Here is a 13,429-nt window from a genome sequence, read left to right as displayed (position 1 = left end):
TTACATCTGCAGGGTTCTCTTGTGTAACGCTGTCAGCTTCTGTTCCTCTCCTCTTCCCTACACACGATGCTCCAACAGCAGCAAAGGATGGCGCCATGTACCCGAGTCCCCTGGGTCCTTGTCACTTCTCAGGGGTTGCAGGGTCACAGAAAGGCACACTCTTCTTCTGGTGCCGCTCAAACCCAACAGCCCTGCGGAGAGCAGCTCACTCTCTTAATTTTCCTTTCCCATCACATCCATTTCTTTCCTGCTCAAAACTCCCTGGGGCTCTGCTTCCTGCAGCTTGGGCAGAGCCATCCCCCAGCGTTCAGAAGCCTTCACAATGGTCCGCTGGTCCTAACCTTTACCCCATCCGCTTACCTGTGTCACCCAGCTCCAGTGCTGTCTAAGCTCACACCCCTCCCCCACCGGGTAAAGTGGGTCTCCTGTCCTAGGTCATTGTCATTCCCTATCCCTTCTGCAACTCTGTCAAGCTGTTAACCTTCCGGGTGGAGTGTGAGTCTCTTGTAGCACAGCAGGCACCAAGGGCAAGGCTGAGTTAGTGCCTGAGGCAACTTACACGGACTTGGAAGGGAGTAATCCCCCTGCCTCATGCACCCAGAAAGGAGAGCCCTCAGCCACTGTGTGCCCTTGCTAGACTGTCCTTTCTGTGAGGACAAGAGCTTGGTCCTGCAGTTCCCATAGTACTGCCATGCGCTGCGCTTGTGTGGTCAAGGCCAGCTTCCTGGTTGATGTACTCTAGTGAGTTTCTTTATTTCTTGGGATGGAGCGGGGCGCGGGGGGCGGGGGGTTGTTGGGCAGTGCAGAGTGGGCATTTCAGGTATTCAAGGCTGTTGGGGAACCTGGTGTCTGTAACAAATGCTGCTGCTGCTGGTGTAAGGTCTGAAGAGACCCTGCTGTGTGAGGTACTGAGCCTTGCTGGTGGTCTGAGAGGAGAAGAGGTGATGGGGTGACAGTTCGGATGAGGAGGGCAGCATCAGGACTTCCAGGCCAGGCCAGGCCAGGCCAGGCCAGAGTAAAGCCTGTAGCCTGAGAGTAGGAGCCATCGAGTTGGGAAATGGGCCTGAAAACCAAGTTCAGTGAATGGACAACCTCAGTGTCTTCAAGGCAGGGACAGAGAGAATTGGGGTCATGAGAATGGTCACCCGTCTGTGGCTCAACTTCCCAAAAGTCTCGATTTAGATCCTGGCCTGCCTTCGACAAGGTCATTGGCCTCTGGGGCCAGTGTGGGCTCGGTTGTGATTGTGAGCCTGGACAACAATCTAACTTTCTGAGTCTTTATGTAAGCCAGGATGGAAGGCTGAGGACCGGCTCCTAAACCCGTGAGTGTGAGCTTACCGGATGACAGGGAGTCTGAAACACCATGAAGCAGGGGATCGTGAGAGATGAGATTATCCAAGTGTGTCCTCACATAAGGCAGGCACGAGGGCCAGGGTTCAGGGATGGGAGAGCAGCAGGTCAAGGATTGGGTGCTATGCTTGACTCTTGCCATGGAGCAAGGGGCTGTGAGCCAAGACCACAGGCAGCCTCTAGAAGCTGGGGCAACAGGAAATGGTTTCCCTATACTAGTCTACTAGCCCCATCCAGACTGCCCGCCCTGAGCTCCAAAGCGGAGGAAGGATGTGTTTGTGTGGTGGAGGCCATTAAGCTGTGGTACTTAAAGGGGTAAGACTGTAGAAGTTATGTCCTGATTCTTGGTCCCAGCCTCATGCTCCCAGAAGTATGACTCAGACTCAAAATATATTTACAAATACCTTGGTCATATAGCTAGACTCTCCTATAGCTGGTTACCTGGGCTCCGGCACCACGCATCTGCACTTGTCACATCTTCCCTGGAGAGTCTCCTGTGCCTTGCTCTACTCCAGAACTCTTTCTGCCTCCCGGATGTCCCACCTTCTAGTCTACCCTTATCCTGTAGGCCATAGGTTTTTTTTTTTTTTTAATTGACAGGTGATGCATCCATACAATACAAAAGATATGCTCGATGCAGAAGACACTGGTGGGAAGGAAAGGAAGAAAAGGGAAGGGCAGGGGAGGGGAGGGAAGGGGAGGGGTGAGGGGATGGGAGGGGGAGAGGAGAGGGGAGGGGAGGGGAGGGGAGGGGAGGGAAGGGAAGGGAAGGGAAGGGAAGGGAAGGGAGGTGATTGGGGAAAGGGAAAAGAAGGGCTCACCTCTCAGATGGCTTTTCCTCCTATACCCCTCCCCTGGGGTCAGAGTGGCTGTGGGAACATCAGGGATACTGAGACTGTCCTGGCTGTAGTCCTGTACTCCATAGGTCCAATAGTCTTGTCCCCTAGCAATCAGTACATAGGCTGAGATTACTTCCTGACTGTCCAGCTCTCTAGAATTCCCCCTCTGAGATTGGCTCCTGGGTCACCCTATGACTTCCGTTCTCCAGAAGCCACAGCCATGATGCTAGACCCTGGCAGCCCTGCATCACACCTCCGTGTGGTATCCTAACCTCTTCACTTTGGTAACATTCTGTGTCCGGGATCCGAGCAGGAGTGCTGCCCAAGAGATGCAGGATCTACCGGCTCCTCTCCCAGCACTGATGGCCGAGCAGTGGGGGTGGGGTGGGGGGGTGGGCTGGAGCTTGCAGCCTCCTCTGAAGCTATCCCTTCTGGCCTCTCCCAGGTACATTCGTCTCGGCCTTCACTGTGCTGTGTGGGGCACGCACCGACCTCCCAGACAGGCACGTGTGCTGCGTCTTCTGGCTGAATATCGCTGCGGCCCTCATTCAGGTGCTCACGGCCATCGTGATGGTGGGCTGGATCATGAGCATCTTCTGGGGCATGGACATGGTCATCCTTGCCAGTGAGTAGCTGCTGGTGTGTTCTGAGGGCACAGCGGGCTGGGGCCTGGCCAGGTGCCAGAGCTGTGGAGGAACCTGGGAAGAACAGGAGGCCTACACTTGGTGCAGGACCTCTCACCCTAAAGACACTCATATTCTTGAAACAGCTCCTAGGACTACACCCTAGTGCCATGGCCACCAGCTCCAGAGCATTTTCTCTACCATGCCAGTCCTGCAGGGCGGGTCCCCAAGGGAGGAGTCCTCTCCAGCTAAGACACCACTCACTGCCTTTGCCAAGGAAGCAGCCGTCTGTCTGAAACTGGGCAAGCCTCCTGGCCCATGGTTGTGTGTCTTCATCTAGAGGAAGAGCAGGGCCGTGAACTGTCTTCACCCACAGGGAGCTGTGTAACTATGTCTTACACATAGACCCGCGTGAGTCTTAACAGCGTTACACTACACTCTTTGGCTGGTTGGCGTCAAAGCCTTACACGTTCTCACTGTCACTGAAGGTGTTCCTGATTCATCCACTGTTAATGCAAATCAGTCTATGCACAGAAGTGTTTGGTGGAAGCATTTAAAGTTGCAAAATCAAATTTACCAGAGACAAATGATCATTTTAAAAATAATCTGGCGGGATCTTACATCAGACATCACCTGTCTTAACAGCTGTTTCCCTGTATCTCCATTCCTGTTCCTACCTCACTGACTGGAGGGCCTCAGTAACCGAGGCCACGTCTTTGTTCTTTGTTCCCTGTCCCCATCTGCTGCCCCTCACTGGGTTCGCAGGTTAAATTGCCAGTGTAGAGGCAAGCTGTACCCGGGGAATCAGGAGGAAAAGCCAAGATCCGGAGGCCACGGAATGATCTAGAATAGTCTAGAATGATCTAGGACTTACTTAGCCCCAGTAAGAGTTCTTGGGAAATGCAGGAGCTTATGCATACACAGGGCTAGGACCAGGGTCAGAGACTCATCAAATTACCTCACCAGAAAATACTCAAGTGTCAGAGCCTGGTGGGATTCAGTGTGGGTGGCCAGGGAGCCAGACCTGACAGCAGGTCTTCTGGGAATTTAGAAAGGAAGTCAGTGGGTCAGTGGATTGTCAGGATGTCCCATAGGTAAAGCTAACCCTCAGATGGCAGCCAGGGAGTGGGGGGGAGGAGCACCAGGCAGAAGTGACGCACCCCTGTCTGCTGGGAAGAGCTGTCAGATCAAGGTGGACTGTACAGCTCCCTCACCTGCTTCTGATGACCCCTCTACTGGGGCTCACTCACAGTGTTGGAGAGGGTCAGAACATTGCTTTTAGGAGAGGCGTACCACCGTTTGTGCCGCCAGCCACTGTGAATCCCAAAGATAGCCCCGAGACTTCCCAGGAGGCACTGGGTCACTTCCTCAGGGACGTGTGGGACATTTGCAGGCGCCGGATCCCATTCCCAGCTAGGAGGCCTGGGAAGGCTGCAGCATCCTCAGTCTATTGGCTTTGTCTGCTCCTCAGCCTGGCATTGGGGTCAGCAGTGTTGGGACTTTAGTAAGAGGGTTAATCAGCTTTCTGTTGCCATAGCACGTGCCCGGGAGAAAGCAACTTACCAAGGAAAATGAGTTACATTACCTTGAGTTTTAGAGGACCCAATCCAGGCTGGGTTGGCCTCATTGTTCTGAGTTGTGACCACACAGCATTTCATGGCAGGACAAAAGCCACCCACTTCGTGCCTGGGAAGGGAAGGAAAGAGAAGATACAAGAGTCTCCATATCCCCTTAAAGGGAATGCCCTATGTAAACCAAAGACTTACCATTAGGAGGACAAGCTTTTGGACCTGGGCTTTCAGGGGACATTCCAGGTCTGCCACGGCAGTGAGGAATGTGCCTGACTGAGTCTCAATAAGTGTGTTGGTGCCACATTTGATTCCTGCAGCTTCCTGGTAGCCAGCTGCTCTTTGACTTCCTGTGGATTACCACCCATTGAACCTATCACAGGCAGGACGATCATGTCAAAAAATGAGCTTAGCACCCTAAATAACACATCTTAAACTTGAGATGTTAAGAGTTGAACCACTCTTAAGTCAGGAATCTTCTGCATCTGTCATTTGTCCCCCTTCATACCCAGGAACAAGGGGTCTAGACCAAAGCCATAAGCTCAAGAGTGCTCCCATTAGGCCTAAATAAGATAACATAAACGCCAAGATGTACGCCTTCATTGCCGGTCTCCCAGGCTTCTGAGTTGTCCAGAACTCTTTGGACTGGTGTAGCAGTCACAGGATGAACAGATGTCAGGGCCTCCAGCCCAGGCCTTCCTCCTTATCCTCTTAGCTCCCTTGTGGGTTGGTCAGCCTCTTAGAATATGGGATGTATCCAGGGATTCTGTCTCAGCACCAAATTTTTCACTGTGATTTTTGGAGACTGCAGAAGCATATCAGTCTCTGCCAGACTCCCAGACCCACTCACCCATCTCAACAGCCACTACCTCTCTCTCTTTTTCTAAAAGTTGTTCTCACCCTCAAAAGATGAATGTATCGCTCCCATGGGATGGACTGGGGTTGCTCTGCACAGCCATGTTTGAGGAGGTGTCTTGGAATAGGTCCTTAGAAGGGGACAGCTGCAACTGACTTTGTCCCAGGAACACCTGGGTAGAGGATTACTCCTGAATAGCTGAACAAAAAAAATACAGGCAGGCTTTCACACGGCACCTTTGGGTGCTACCAGAAACACAGTATCAAAGAAAAACTTCTGAGAAGATTCCGAGCCTTGGCTGAGCATTAGAAGCTCCATCCATGTTAATGATGAGCCCCGATGTTCATGGCAGCTTGTCTCGGTCAACTGGTCAGTACTTGCTGACAGCTCTCTGACTGCCCTTTCTATTAGGACATCCATAGCAGACATTGGGAATCACTTGTGACATTTGTCTCAGCACAAGGCTCTGGGCAGTCATTACCAATTGATCCTAGATGTCTGCAGAATGTTTTCTCTCCTTGGCGCTTTCCCAAAGCATCAGGCTTTGTAAGTGTGGGTCCAGTCCATAGAAAGGACTAACCATGAAGACCAGACAAAGCTGGACTGGGACCAAGGTCACTGCAGGATCTTCAGTTTGTCAGCTACACCTGCCTTGGCTCTACCTGTCCCTCTTAAATCATTCAGAATGCACCCTGAGAGCGTAGGCTGGGATCAGGGAGTAAAGAAAAATGGATAAAGATAGGAGGTGAGCAGGGATGTGGGCGTGGCTGAAAGGGGCACTGGTCAGACAGTGGCAGGGACATGGGAAACAGGCAGAACTGGCTCCTGGCCATGTGACTGGTCACTGGGAAGGCTCACTACCCCTTGGCTGAAGCCCTGTCTCTGCAGTGTCTTTGGTAGAGCCCTTCCCCATTCTGCACACCCCGTGCTTTGCCTTGTGTTCAGACTGTCTTCTCTCTCCTCTTCCTTCTGCTGCCTTGAATCTCTACGGCTGCAGTCTCCCAAGGTGAGTCTGTTGGTAGATACACACCCTCTCTCCTGCACAGACATCTCACCTTCTTCATTGGTTAATTGTTGGTGGCACTTTTAGCTTTTCTGTGTACTTAGCAAACAGCTCCCTAACATCTGCACCATCTTTGATCACGCTCTTGTATCGCTCCTATGCCTCTAATGGGCACTGGGTTATCAGCACCCAAGATTGATAGGTAGCCATACTACATAGACAGAGACCCAGCTGGGACTCCTGGTGTTCTCCCTCAGACCAAAGACACTGGATGGAATTGTCACAGATCAGTACACCCCCGTTGTCTTAGCTCTGGAATCTCACCCAATCAGATTAGCACCGTCTGTGCTAACATCAGTGCTCCATCTTTCCCTGGGAGGGATGGGGGTACAGCTGGAGGTGAAGCACTAGTGGATGTGTGTGAGAGCTTGGGTCTCATCTCTGACCCTGAAAAGCAAATATCTCACCATCAGCAACGATGCTCTGAGGATTCCGTGTGCTCCAGTCCCATCCTGTCCCAGTTATCTAGCTGGCTGGACCCATGGCAGACAATTGTTCCCTTCCTGGGTGGCCAATGGCCTTGCCTGTCAACAGTAGACCTTTGCTGCTTCCTGTACACATAAGGTCCTCATAGAATAGGCAAGGTCTCATGAGTATATTCTGGTCTGAGGCCATGTTGGACAAATCCTGAAAGGAATGTCTCCCTAACCACCTCTCCTCTCCTTCTTCCTCACAGGGTACAAGGATCAGGGCATCCCACAACAGCTGTGAGCCTACAGGACCTACGGAGGAAGTCCAGGGTCCTGTGAGGGCCACGCCAGGTGGCTCCGGGCACAAGGACCTTCACATATTCTCTTCTGCCATTTCTCAGATTGGGGTAGAAAGGGAGTACTTACAAAATATTATTTATTTTGGGAAACACACCTGCTTTTCTTAGCAGGCTCCAAGGCCAACTTCTCTCCCTGCTCCAGAGCGCGTGGGAGGAACAGGCCCAGAACATCAAACTGGGCTAGAGGCAGGATAGTGCCAGTGCAGGGATGCTGGGCGTGTTTATCCGACTACACACTGAACAAGCACCCATACCTGTCAGGCTGGGCTGCTGTAGGTTCCATGCAGGTGATCAGTCACTCTCCTAGGCGTCAGGACTTCATGAAACACTTCCTCTGGGTCCTCACCCCCCTGCTCGACCACGGGGTTCCCTGTATTTGCTCGGTGGTCTCCCAGGGGCAGGGTCAGGGTGGAGGTTGCCAGTGTGGAAAGGCCAGGTGATAGCCCAGTGTATAAAAAAATCCTTGGGTTCCCCCGGGAGTCTGATAATACCCCAGCATTCAAGTTGCTGGGTGTGTGTGTGTGACTTTGTGACTTGACTGGGGGTGGGGGGGAGGTGGTACCCACTCTACTTCTAGGATGTTACTGCTAGTATCTGGATGTTTATATGCAAAATGACCAGACTGAGTTATGAATGGCTGCAGACCAGCAGTCCTCTTGGATATATTTACTGTGGTCTCTGGTCCCCTCTCCTCTTCCCCCCCCCCGACATCCATGTGTTTCTGAATCCAGATGGTTACTGTGGTTTCTGGTCCCCTCTCCTTTTCCCCCCTGACATCCATGTGTTTCTGAAGATGGTTTGTTTTGAGGAAGATGATGCAATCCATTCGTTACTGTTTCTTGACATCCTAGCGGATGTCTGGGCTTCCCACCTACCGCCAAACACGTGGATATCACTAGAGAACCCTGTGAATAGTCAGATGCATTGGGACTCCTGAAACGTAAATAGCCTTGCCCAAGCAAGTCCTGGGGGATGTTGGAGACTGGACTGCATTTGAACCGTGAGACCTGCAGAGTGACATCATGAGGTTGGGGACTTTGACCTGAAATTCATGTGTGCTGCAAGAAGATGCATCTTGAGGCTGAAGTTGTTGGCGTGGCATGTGCCCCTTTAAGCAGCAAACCTGGGACTGACCACTACAAAGCCAGATCCTTACTAGGCAGAGAAAACATCAGGAAGTGGGAAGGGACCCGACATGAAATTAAGAGAAAGGCCTACTCAAGCTGATGGCGACGGGGTGGCTATTTACATCTCTCTCCGTCTCATTCTGACATAGGAAGAGCTAATGTGTGGGACAGGCCCAGGGCTCAGTTCCCCATCATGCTGGCCTTGAGCCATCAGTGGGTCCCTCATCATCTGCCTGAAACACTGTCACAGTGTGGCCAGGGCTAAAGAAAGGAGCCGTCCACTTTCTGCCTTGGTGGATGGAGGCTCTTGAAAAGCAGCTCTTGTTTCTCTGGGGTTCCAAGACAGCCCCCACCCCCACCCCACCAGTCCTCTTATTTGCAATCTTTCAAAGCCGGGCCCCCAACTGGACAGCCCCTGACATCATGAAGAGATGAAGTCCCGTGAAGTACTCATTCCTGGCCCTGACTCTGGTCTGGCTCGTCGGTCCTACCCTGTGTCTACCCATCAGTTTCTTCCAAGGCTGTGTGGGAATGAGTTGTACTTTTGGAATGCCTGCCAGGGGGCCTATTTCTTCCTGTGTTTCTTTCTGTTGCTCTGTTTGTTTGCAGCCCCTGTCTTGGGGTACGGGGCCAGGCTCGGTTCTCTTGTCAGCAGATCACTGCTCTCAAGGAGGCTTCCTCTGGTAGCAAAGCTGTACCAGAAAGGGGAATGATGGGTCAGTGTGCCCTCCCACGATGCTCGCCCACAGCCCTTCATCCCACAGAGCCAGCGATGATGACAGGCCTGGCAAGAGTGGCCCCCACAGCGAGGGAGAAGTCTATTTCCCTGGCTTGGGCTGGGGGTGGCTACCAGGGGAGTTGGAAGGAGATGGTAATTTGCATTGCTTGTTTAGTGACATGAACCAGACTCGAGTGGGACTTTCCTGAGTGACAAGTGTCACCATGAGTTCCAGTGTGGGATGGCTTAATACAGGGGTTTGTGAACTTCGGGAGCTGTCTCCTCCCTAGCACCCCCTCACTCCAGGTGGATGGCGTGGGTGGACTTTAGGAGCCCCCAGAACAGTGAGTCTGAGGGTTGCTACTAGCTGGGCCAGACCTGATTAGCATAACCATTGTCAGTTGATGGACAGTGGCTAATTCACTCTGCACAGTCCAAGCAGGCCATTGGATCTAGGTGACCAGAGTTCATTTACTAAACACCAGCTATCTAGAAAGCAGGGTCCTGGACCCAGAAAGCACGTAGTGGCACCAGGGCTCCTTAGTGACAAAGCTGCCTGGGTGGCATAGCTCAGGGCTGCTGTCCCAACCTTGGGAAATAATTCAGAAGACCGTTCTCTGGCTACGGGTGCCAGGGGCAGACACCACAGGCACACAGAGAGCATCCACAGAGACGGCGGCACTGCCAGGATCTAATGTGGCATTGTTATCAGAGTGGCCATTCCTTCCACCAAACCAGGACCCTGGAGCAAGAGAGAGAACCAGGTTAGCCTGTCATCCTAGCTCCATTTCTGTTGCTGTGGTAAAACATCTTGACCAAAAGCAACATGCACCAGGAAAGAGGAAAGTTGGTTGGTTTGTTTGGTTTATAATCTAGGCTATATACAGTCCATCGTAGGGGAGGAGTCATGACGGCAGGAACCGGAAGTGCCTAAGTCACCGCATCCACAGTCAACAGCAGAGAGAAACAAATTCATCCATGCTGCGCCCCCCCCCCCCCCCCCCCCCCCCCGTTTCATGTACTCTTAAAAAGTCCAAGATCCAGCCCACGAACTGGTGCCACCCACATTCAGGGTGGATCGCCTCACTTCCATTAACATAATCCTCCACAGAGGAGCCCACAGGCCAATCTAATCTAAAATAATTCCTCTTTAAGACTTCCCTGGTGATTCTAGGATTTGTTACATTAAAACTATTCAACAGTGTGTAGTGTATTGTAGGGACCATTGAGGACCCCAGACTGTGGCCAGGAAGCCGCTATGAAACCACCCTCCCTCCACCCTCAGACTGCCAAATATTGCCTGGGTCAAGTCTCTTGGCCGCCCCGGAGAGAAGCAAAGGAAGCGACTAGGCCACGACGATGAGGCAGCCAAGGTCTGTCTGGCCCCAGACTTGTGTCCAGCCCAGCGACCCGCCCCCAAAGGGGGCGTGGGCCAGGTACCGCTGAGCTCAGTTCATCTCCTGCTATTCTGTGAACAACCTGTGGAGAGTTTTTGTTAAGCTTTCTTCACAAGGAGACCAGAGGCTTCTCCCTGAGACACATACCTTTCAGAAGTCACAGGAAGGGATAATGAATGTCCTCAGAAGGATGAGAGCAGTATTTCTCCATGGCTCTCCTGGATCCTTGAGCTCACCTGCCCTCAAAGCCATGCCCCCAGCTCCTGCATGTTCCGAATGGAAAGTGGAAGCAGATGGCAGCTCAAGACAGAGTTGGTGCCTAGAGTGGCCTGGCTCATGGGATCCAGGTCCTGCACTCCCTTACAGGACCGAGGCTGCACCGATAAAATTGTGGGGTGTAGGATGCTGGGGGTTGAGGAGCAGCAGGGAGAACTCAGCTATAGGAGACATAGGAAGCCAATAAGCCACATGGTTAGCACGTCCCCTAGATGGAAAAGGATTAAGATGTGCAAAAGAAAAGCCATCCACACATTAAACACCGGGTCTAAGGTCAGCATACAATGGGCTAAAACCCCAAGACCAGAAAAATCCCCCAAAGGCTCAAGGCTCCTGAAGCAAGAAAGTGAGGTTGAATGAATGTTCCTTTGACCTTAAGATTCAAAACGCAAGGCCTTAGTGATGGTAAATGACCTGCATGAAGAAAGCTGGGACTGTCTGCCCTGTGGTTGTAGAGGGCTCCGGCTTAGAGAATCAGCTGGCTGGCTACTGCATCTCCCACTCCCGGGCAGAAGTGAGTCCGATGCAGAGCAAGGTTTCCCTCTAGTGGAAGCAGGGAGCCAGGACACCATCTGCCAGCCGAGGGGTGGGGTTCGCTCCCTGTGCTGTGAGGGAGGTTCTGCAGTTAGCAAGAGTTCCTTCAGTGCTAAAGTGCTCAGGTCCTGAGCTCTCCAGGTCACATCCCTACAGTATCCAGCCTCCGCCACTGACAGCAAGCTCCGGGAGGACCCAGCAGGAGCTCTGTCTCCTTCTGGAGAGTTCTGGGCCCAGAACTCTTCAGAGTCGTAGGGGATGTGGAGGTCATCTTGGACGTGGTATTATGAAGAGCTCATCTAAGTGGTGGGCGAGAGGCTCGGAGTCTTCTTCATCTTTCTTCCTGTTAGTTTTTGAGAGCTGAACACTCACAGAGGCAGTGTATCCTTCCACTCAGAGTATGACCCAGCCTCAATCCCACAATGCACCAGGACACAATGAATCCCAACCAGAGTGGTCCTGTGTGTCCTACACGTGCCAGGGTGACAATAGTCTTGTTTCAGCAATGCCCCTACAGACGCTTGTCCTCCATTTAACTAAATACATTGTAGAAATAAGGCCAGTCCGTCATTTTCCCCAATCTTGCCAAAGCCAAGGGTCTAGAGAGTGCAAGCCCAGTCAGGCACAGCCCCACTGGGAGAGTCCAGACTCCTGGTAAAACAAACTCTAGTCCAGTATGCTACAACCCCCCCCCACCCCCCACCCCACGTGAGACTAAAGAAATGACCCCACCAAAGTTAAGTCTGGGACCCAGTGAGTCTATGGAGTTACAGGAGCATTGGTGACTCTTGGTAAGCTATGTCACTGAGAAGCCCCCACCCCAGTGTGGGGACAACTCAAGAAAGCCACAAAACTGCTGCCCTCGCCCCCCCCCGTCAGTCACCCCTCCTCCCCTCCTCAACTCCATCCACTGTGAACACCTGTTGCCCTCGCCTAGGGTCTGTGGGATCAGAATCCCGACTGCATCCCCCATCCAAATCTACTGCAGCCCCGGGCTCCGGATTGGCCCGCTGGTGTGGGGGAGGGGGCAGAGACCTCTTCCTGATGCTTTTCTGGGACTCTGGCAGGACTTTTATTTCGGAACGGGTACACTGCCTGCCCCAGCCCAGGAGCCAGCAAGGAGTAGAAGAGTAGGGAAGTTTTAAGCAGAGACAACGAGGTTGGGGGCTTGTGAGAATCCCGCGGGCTCCTGTGGAGTTGCTGCGGGCCCTTCCGGGCTGGCTCCGTTGCACCCGGAGCTCTTTTGTTTTGGAAGACGCTGGCTGCATCGCTGAGTTATGAGCAGGCCGCGCTGTGTTGTGGATTACTGTTTTGGTGTTGCCATTGGCTTTTGTCTGTTAAATTAACTGCTGTACATTTTCATGTTCTCTGACGATGTCCGGGGCTTGCTTCTCTCACTCCTACTCACAGGGACCCCACATGCCCCAGACCAACCACGGGTGGGGGGCGGGCGCGGGGACGGAGGCATTGCCAGCCCATTCCTAAGATTACAGGTGTTCTTGGAGACCGCTTGGACCATCTCAGCCCTAGGGAAGAGTCTAGACTTTCCTGGCTGGAACTGAAGCATGGGGCCCAGGTTTGACTTTGCTTAACTTTCTCAGTGTCCCCAGGCTTGCGTCCCTACCCTTGTCTCGGGGTCCACAGAGCCCCGCAGGGGCAGCGCAGGGCTCCCGCTTCTCCAGCCTTCTGCCAGCTTTGAAGTCCTTCCTTCCAGCAATGCTACTGTACACGTGGTGAGGAACGCAACCCACAACAGAGCCCGTGTACATACGGAGTGTACATACATACATACGTGTGTACATACACACATGCCCCTTGTTATAAAGATAACAGAGCATGGCGTTTCTTTGGCATTACAATTTTTTTTTAACCCTTGGAAATACGGTTTTGGCAATCTTCTTCTTTTTCCTCTTTTCTATTTAATAAACATCCATGTGACCTTCCTGGTGGCTTCTTGAATTCCTGTGTCTTCCATTTCTGTAACCAGATCTCCAGCTGCCCTGAACGCTTTAGTCTCTCTCTCCCTACAACCTCACCTGCTGGTCCTTCCCTTTGGAATGGCATCTTCCCCTTTCCTTGGGGACCGATCCATAGTTTTCTCAGCTCACTGGGTCCCCTGTAACCAAGGATGTATGCTCTGAATGAAGCACCAGGACCTGGAGGGTGCACAGTGGGGAGCCCGTTTCCTCTCTTGGTGATTGGACTGTCTGGCAAAGGAAATGTGTGTGAGTGAGATAGATGTTGAAATAATGCTAATCACAAATGAGCACGGGGTATGAGCAGTCAGAACTTAGAGCTGGCGGTTGCCA

General features: G+C 52.5%; 1 protein-coding gene across 2 annotated transcripts in view; it reads left to right on the top strand.

Moving 5' to 3' along the window:
* Stum (stum, mechanosensory transduction mediator homolog) overlaps nt 1-13,053 on the top strand; it is a 52,965-nt gene extending 39,912 nt beyond the window's left edge. Inside the window, exons 2-4 of one of the 2 annotated variants that reach the window (XM_021199436.2) lie at nt 2,635-2,814; nt 6,234-6,242; nt 6,976-13,053. In XM_021199436.2, the coding sequence (XP_021055095.1) occupies nt 2,635-2,814; nt 6,234-6,242; nt 6,976-7,010 (224 nt within the window). In that variant the 3' untranslated portion in view covers nt 7,011-13,053. The remainder of the gene's footprint in view (nt 1-2,634; nt 2,815-6,233; nt 6,243-6,975) is intronic. The other variant, XM_029539388.1, reaches the window with a different exon arrangement.
* The last annotated feature ends 376 nt before the right edge of the window (nt 13,054-13,429 follow it).

This window comes from Mus pahari, chromosome 5 (genome assembly GCF_900095145.1).
Source record: "Mus pahari chromosome 5, PAHARI_EIJ_v1.1, whole genome shotgun sequence".
NCBI classification, from domain to species: domain Eukaryota; kingdom Metazoa; phylum Chordata; class Mammalia; order Rodentia; family Muridae; genus Mus; species Mus pahari.
The sequence above is the reverse complement of the archived record's forward strand: the minus strand, read 5'-3'. Positions and strand labels throughout refer to the sequence as shown.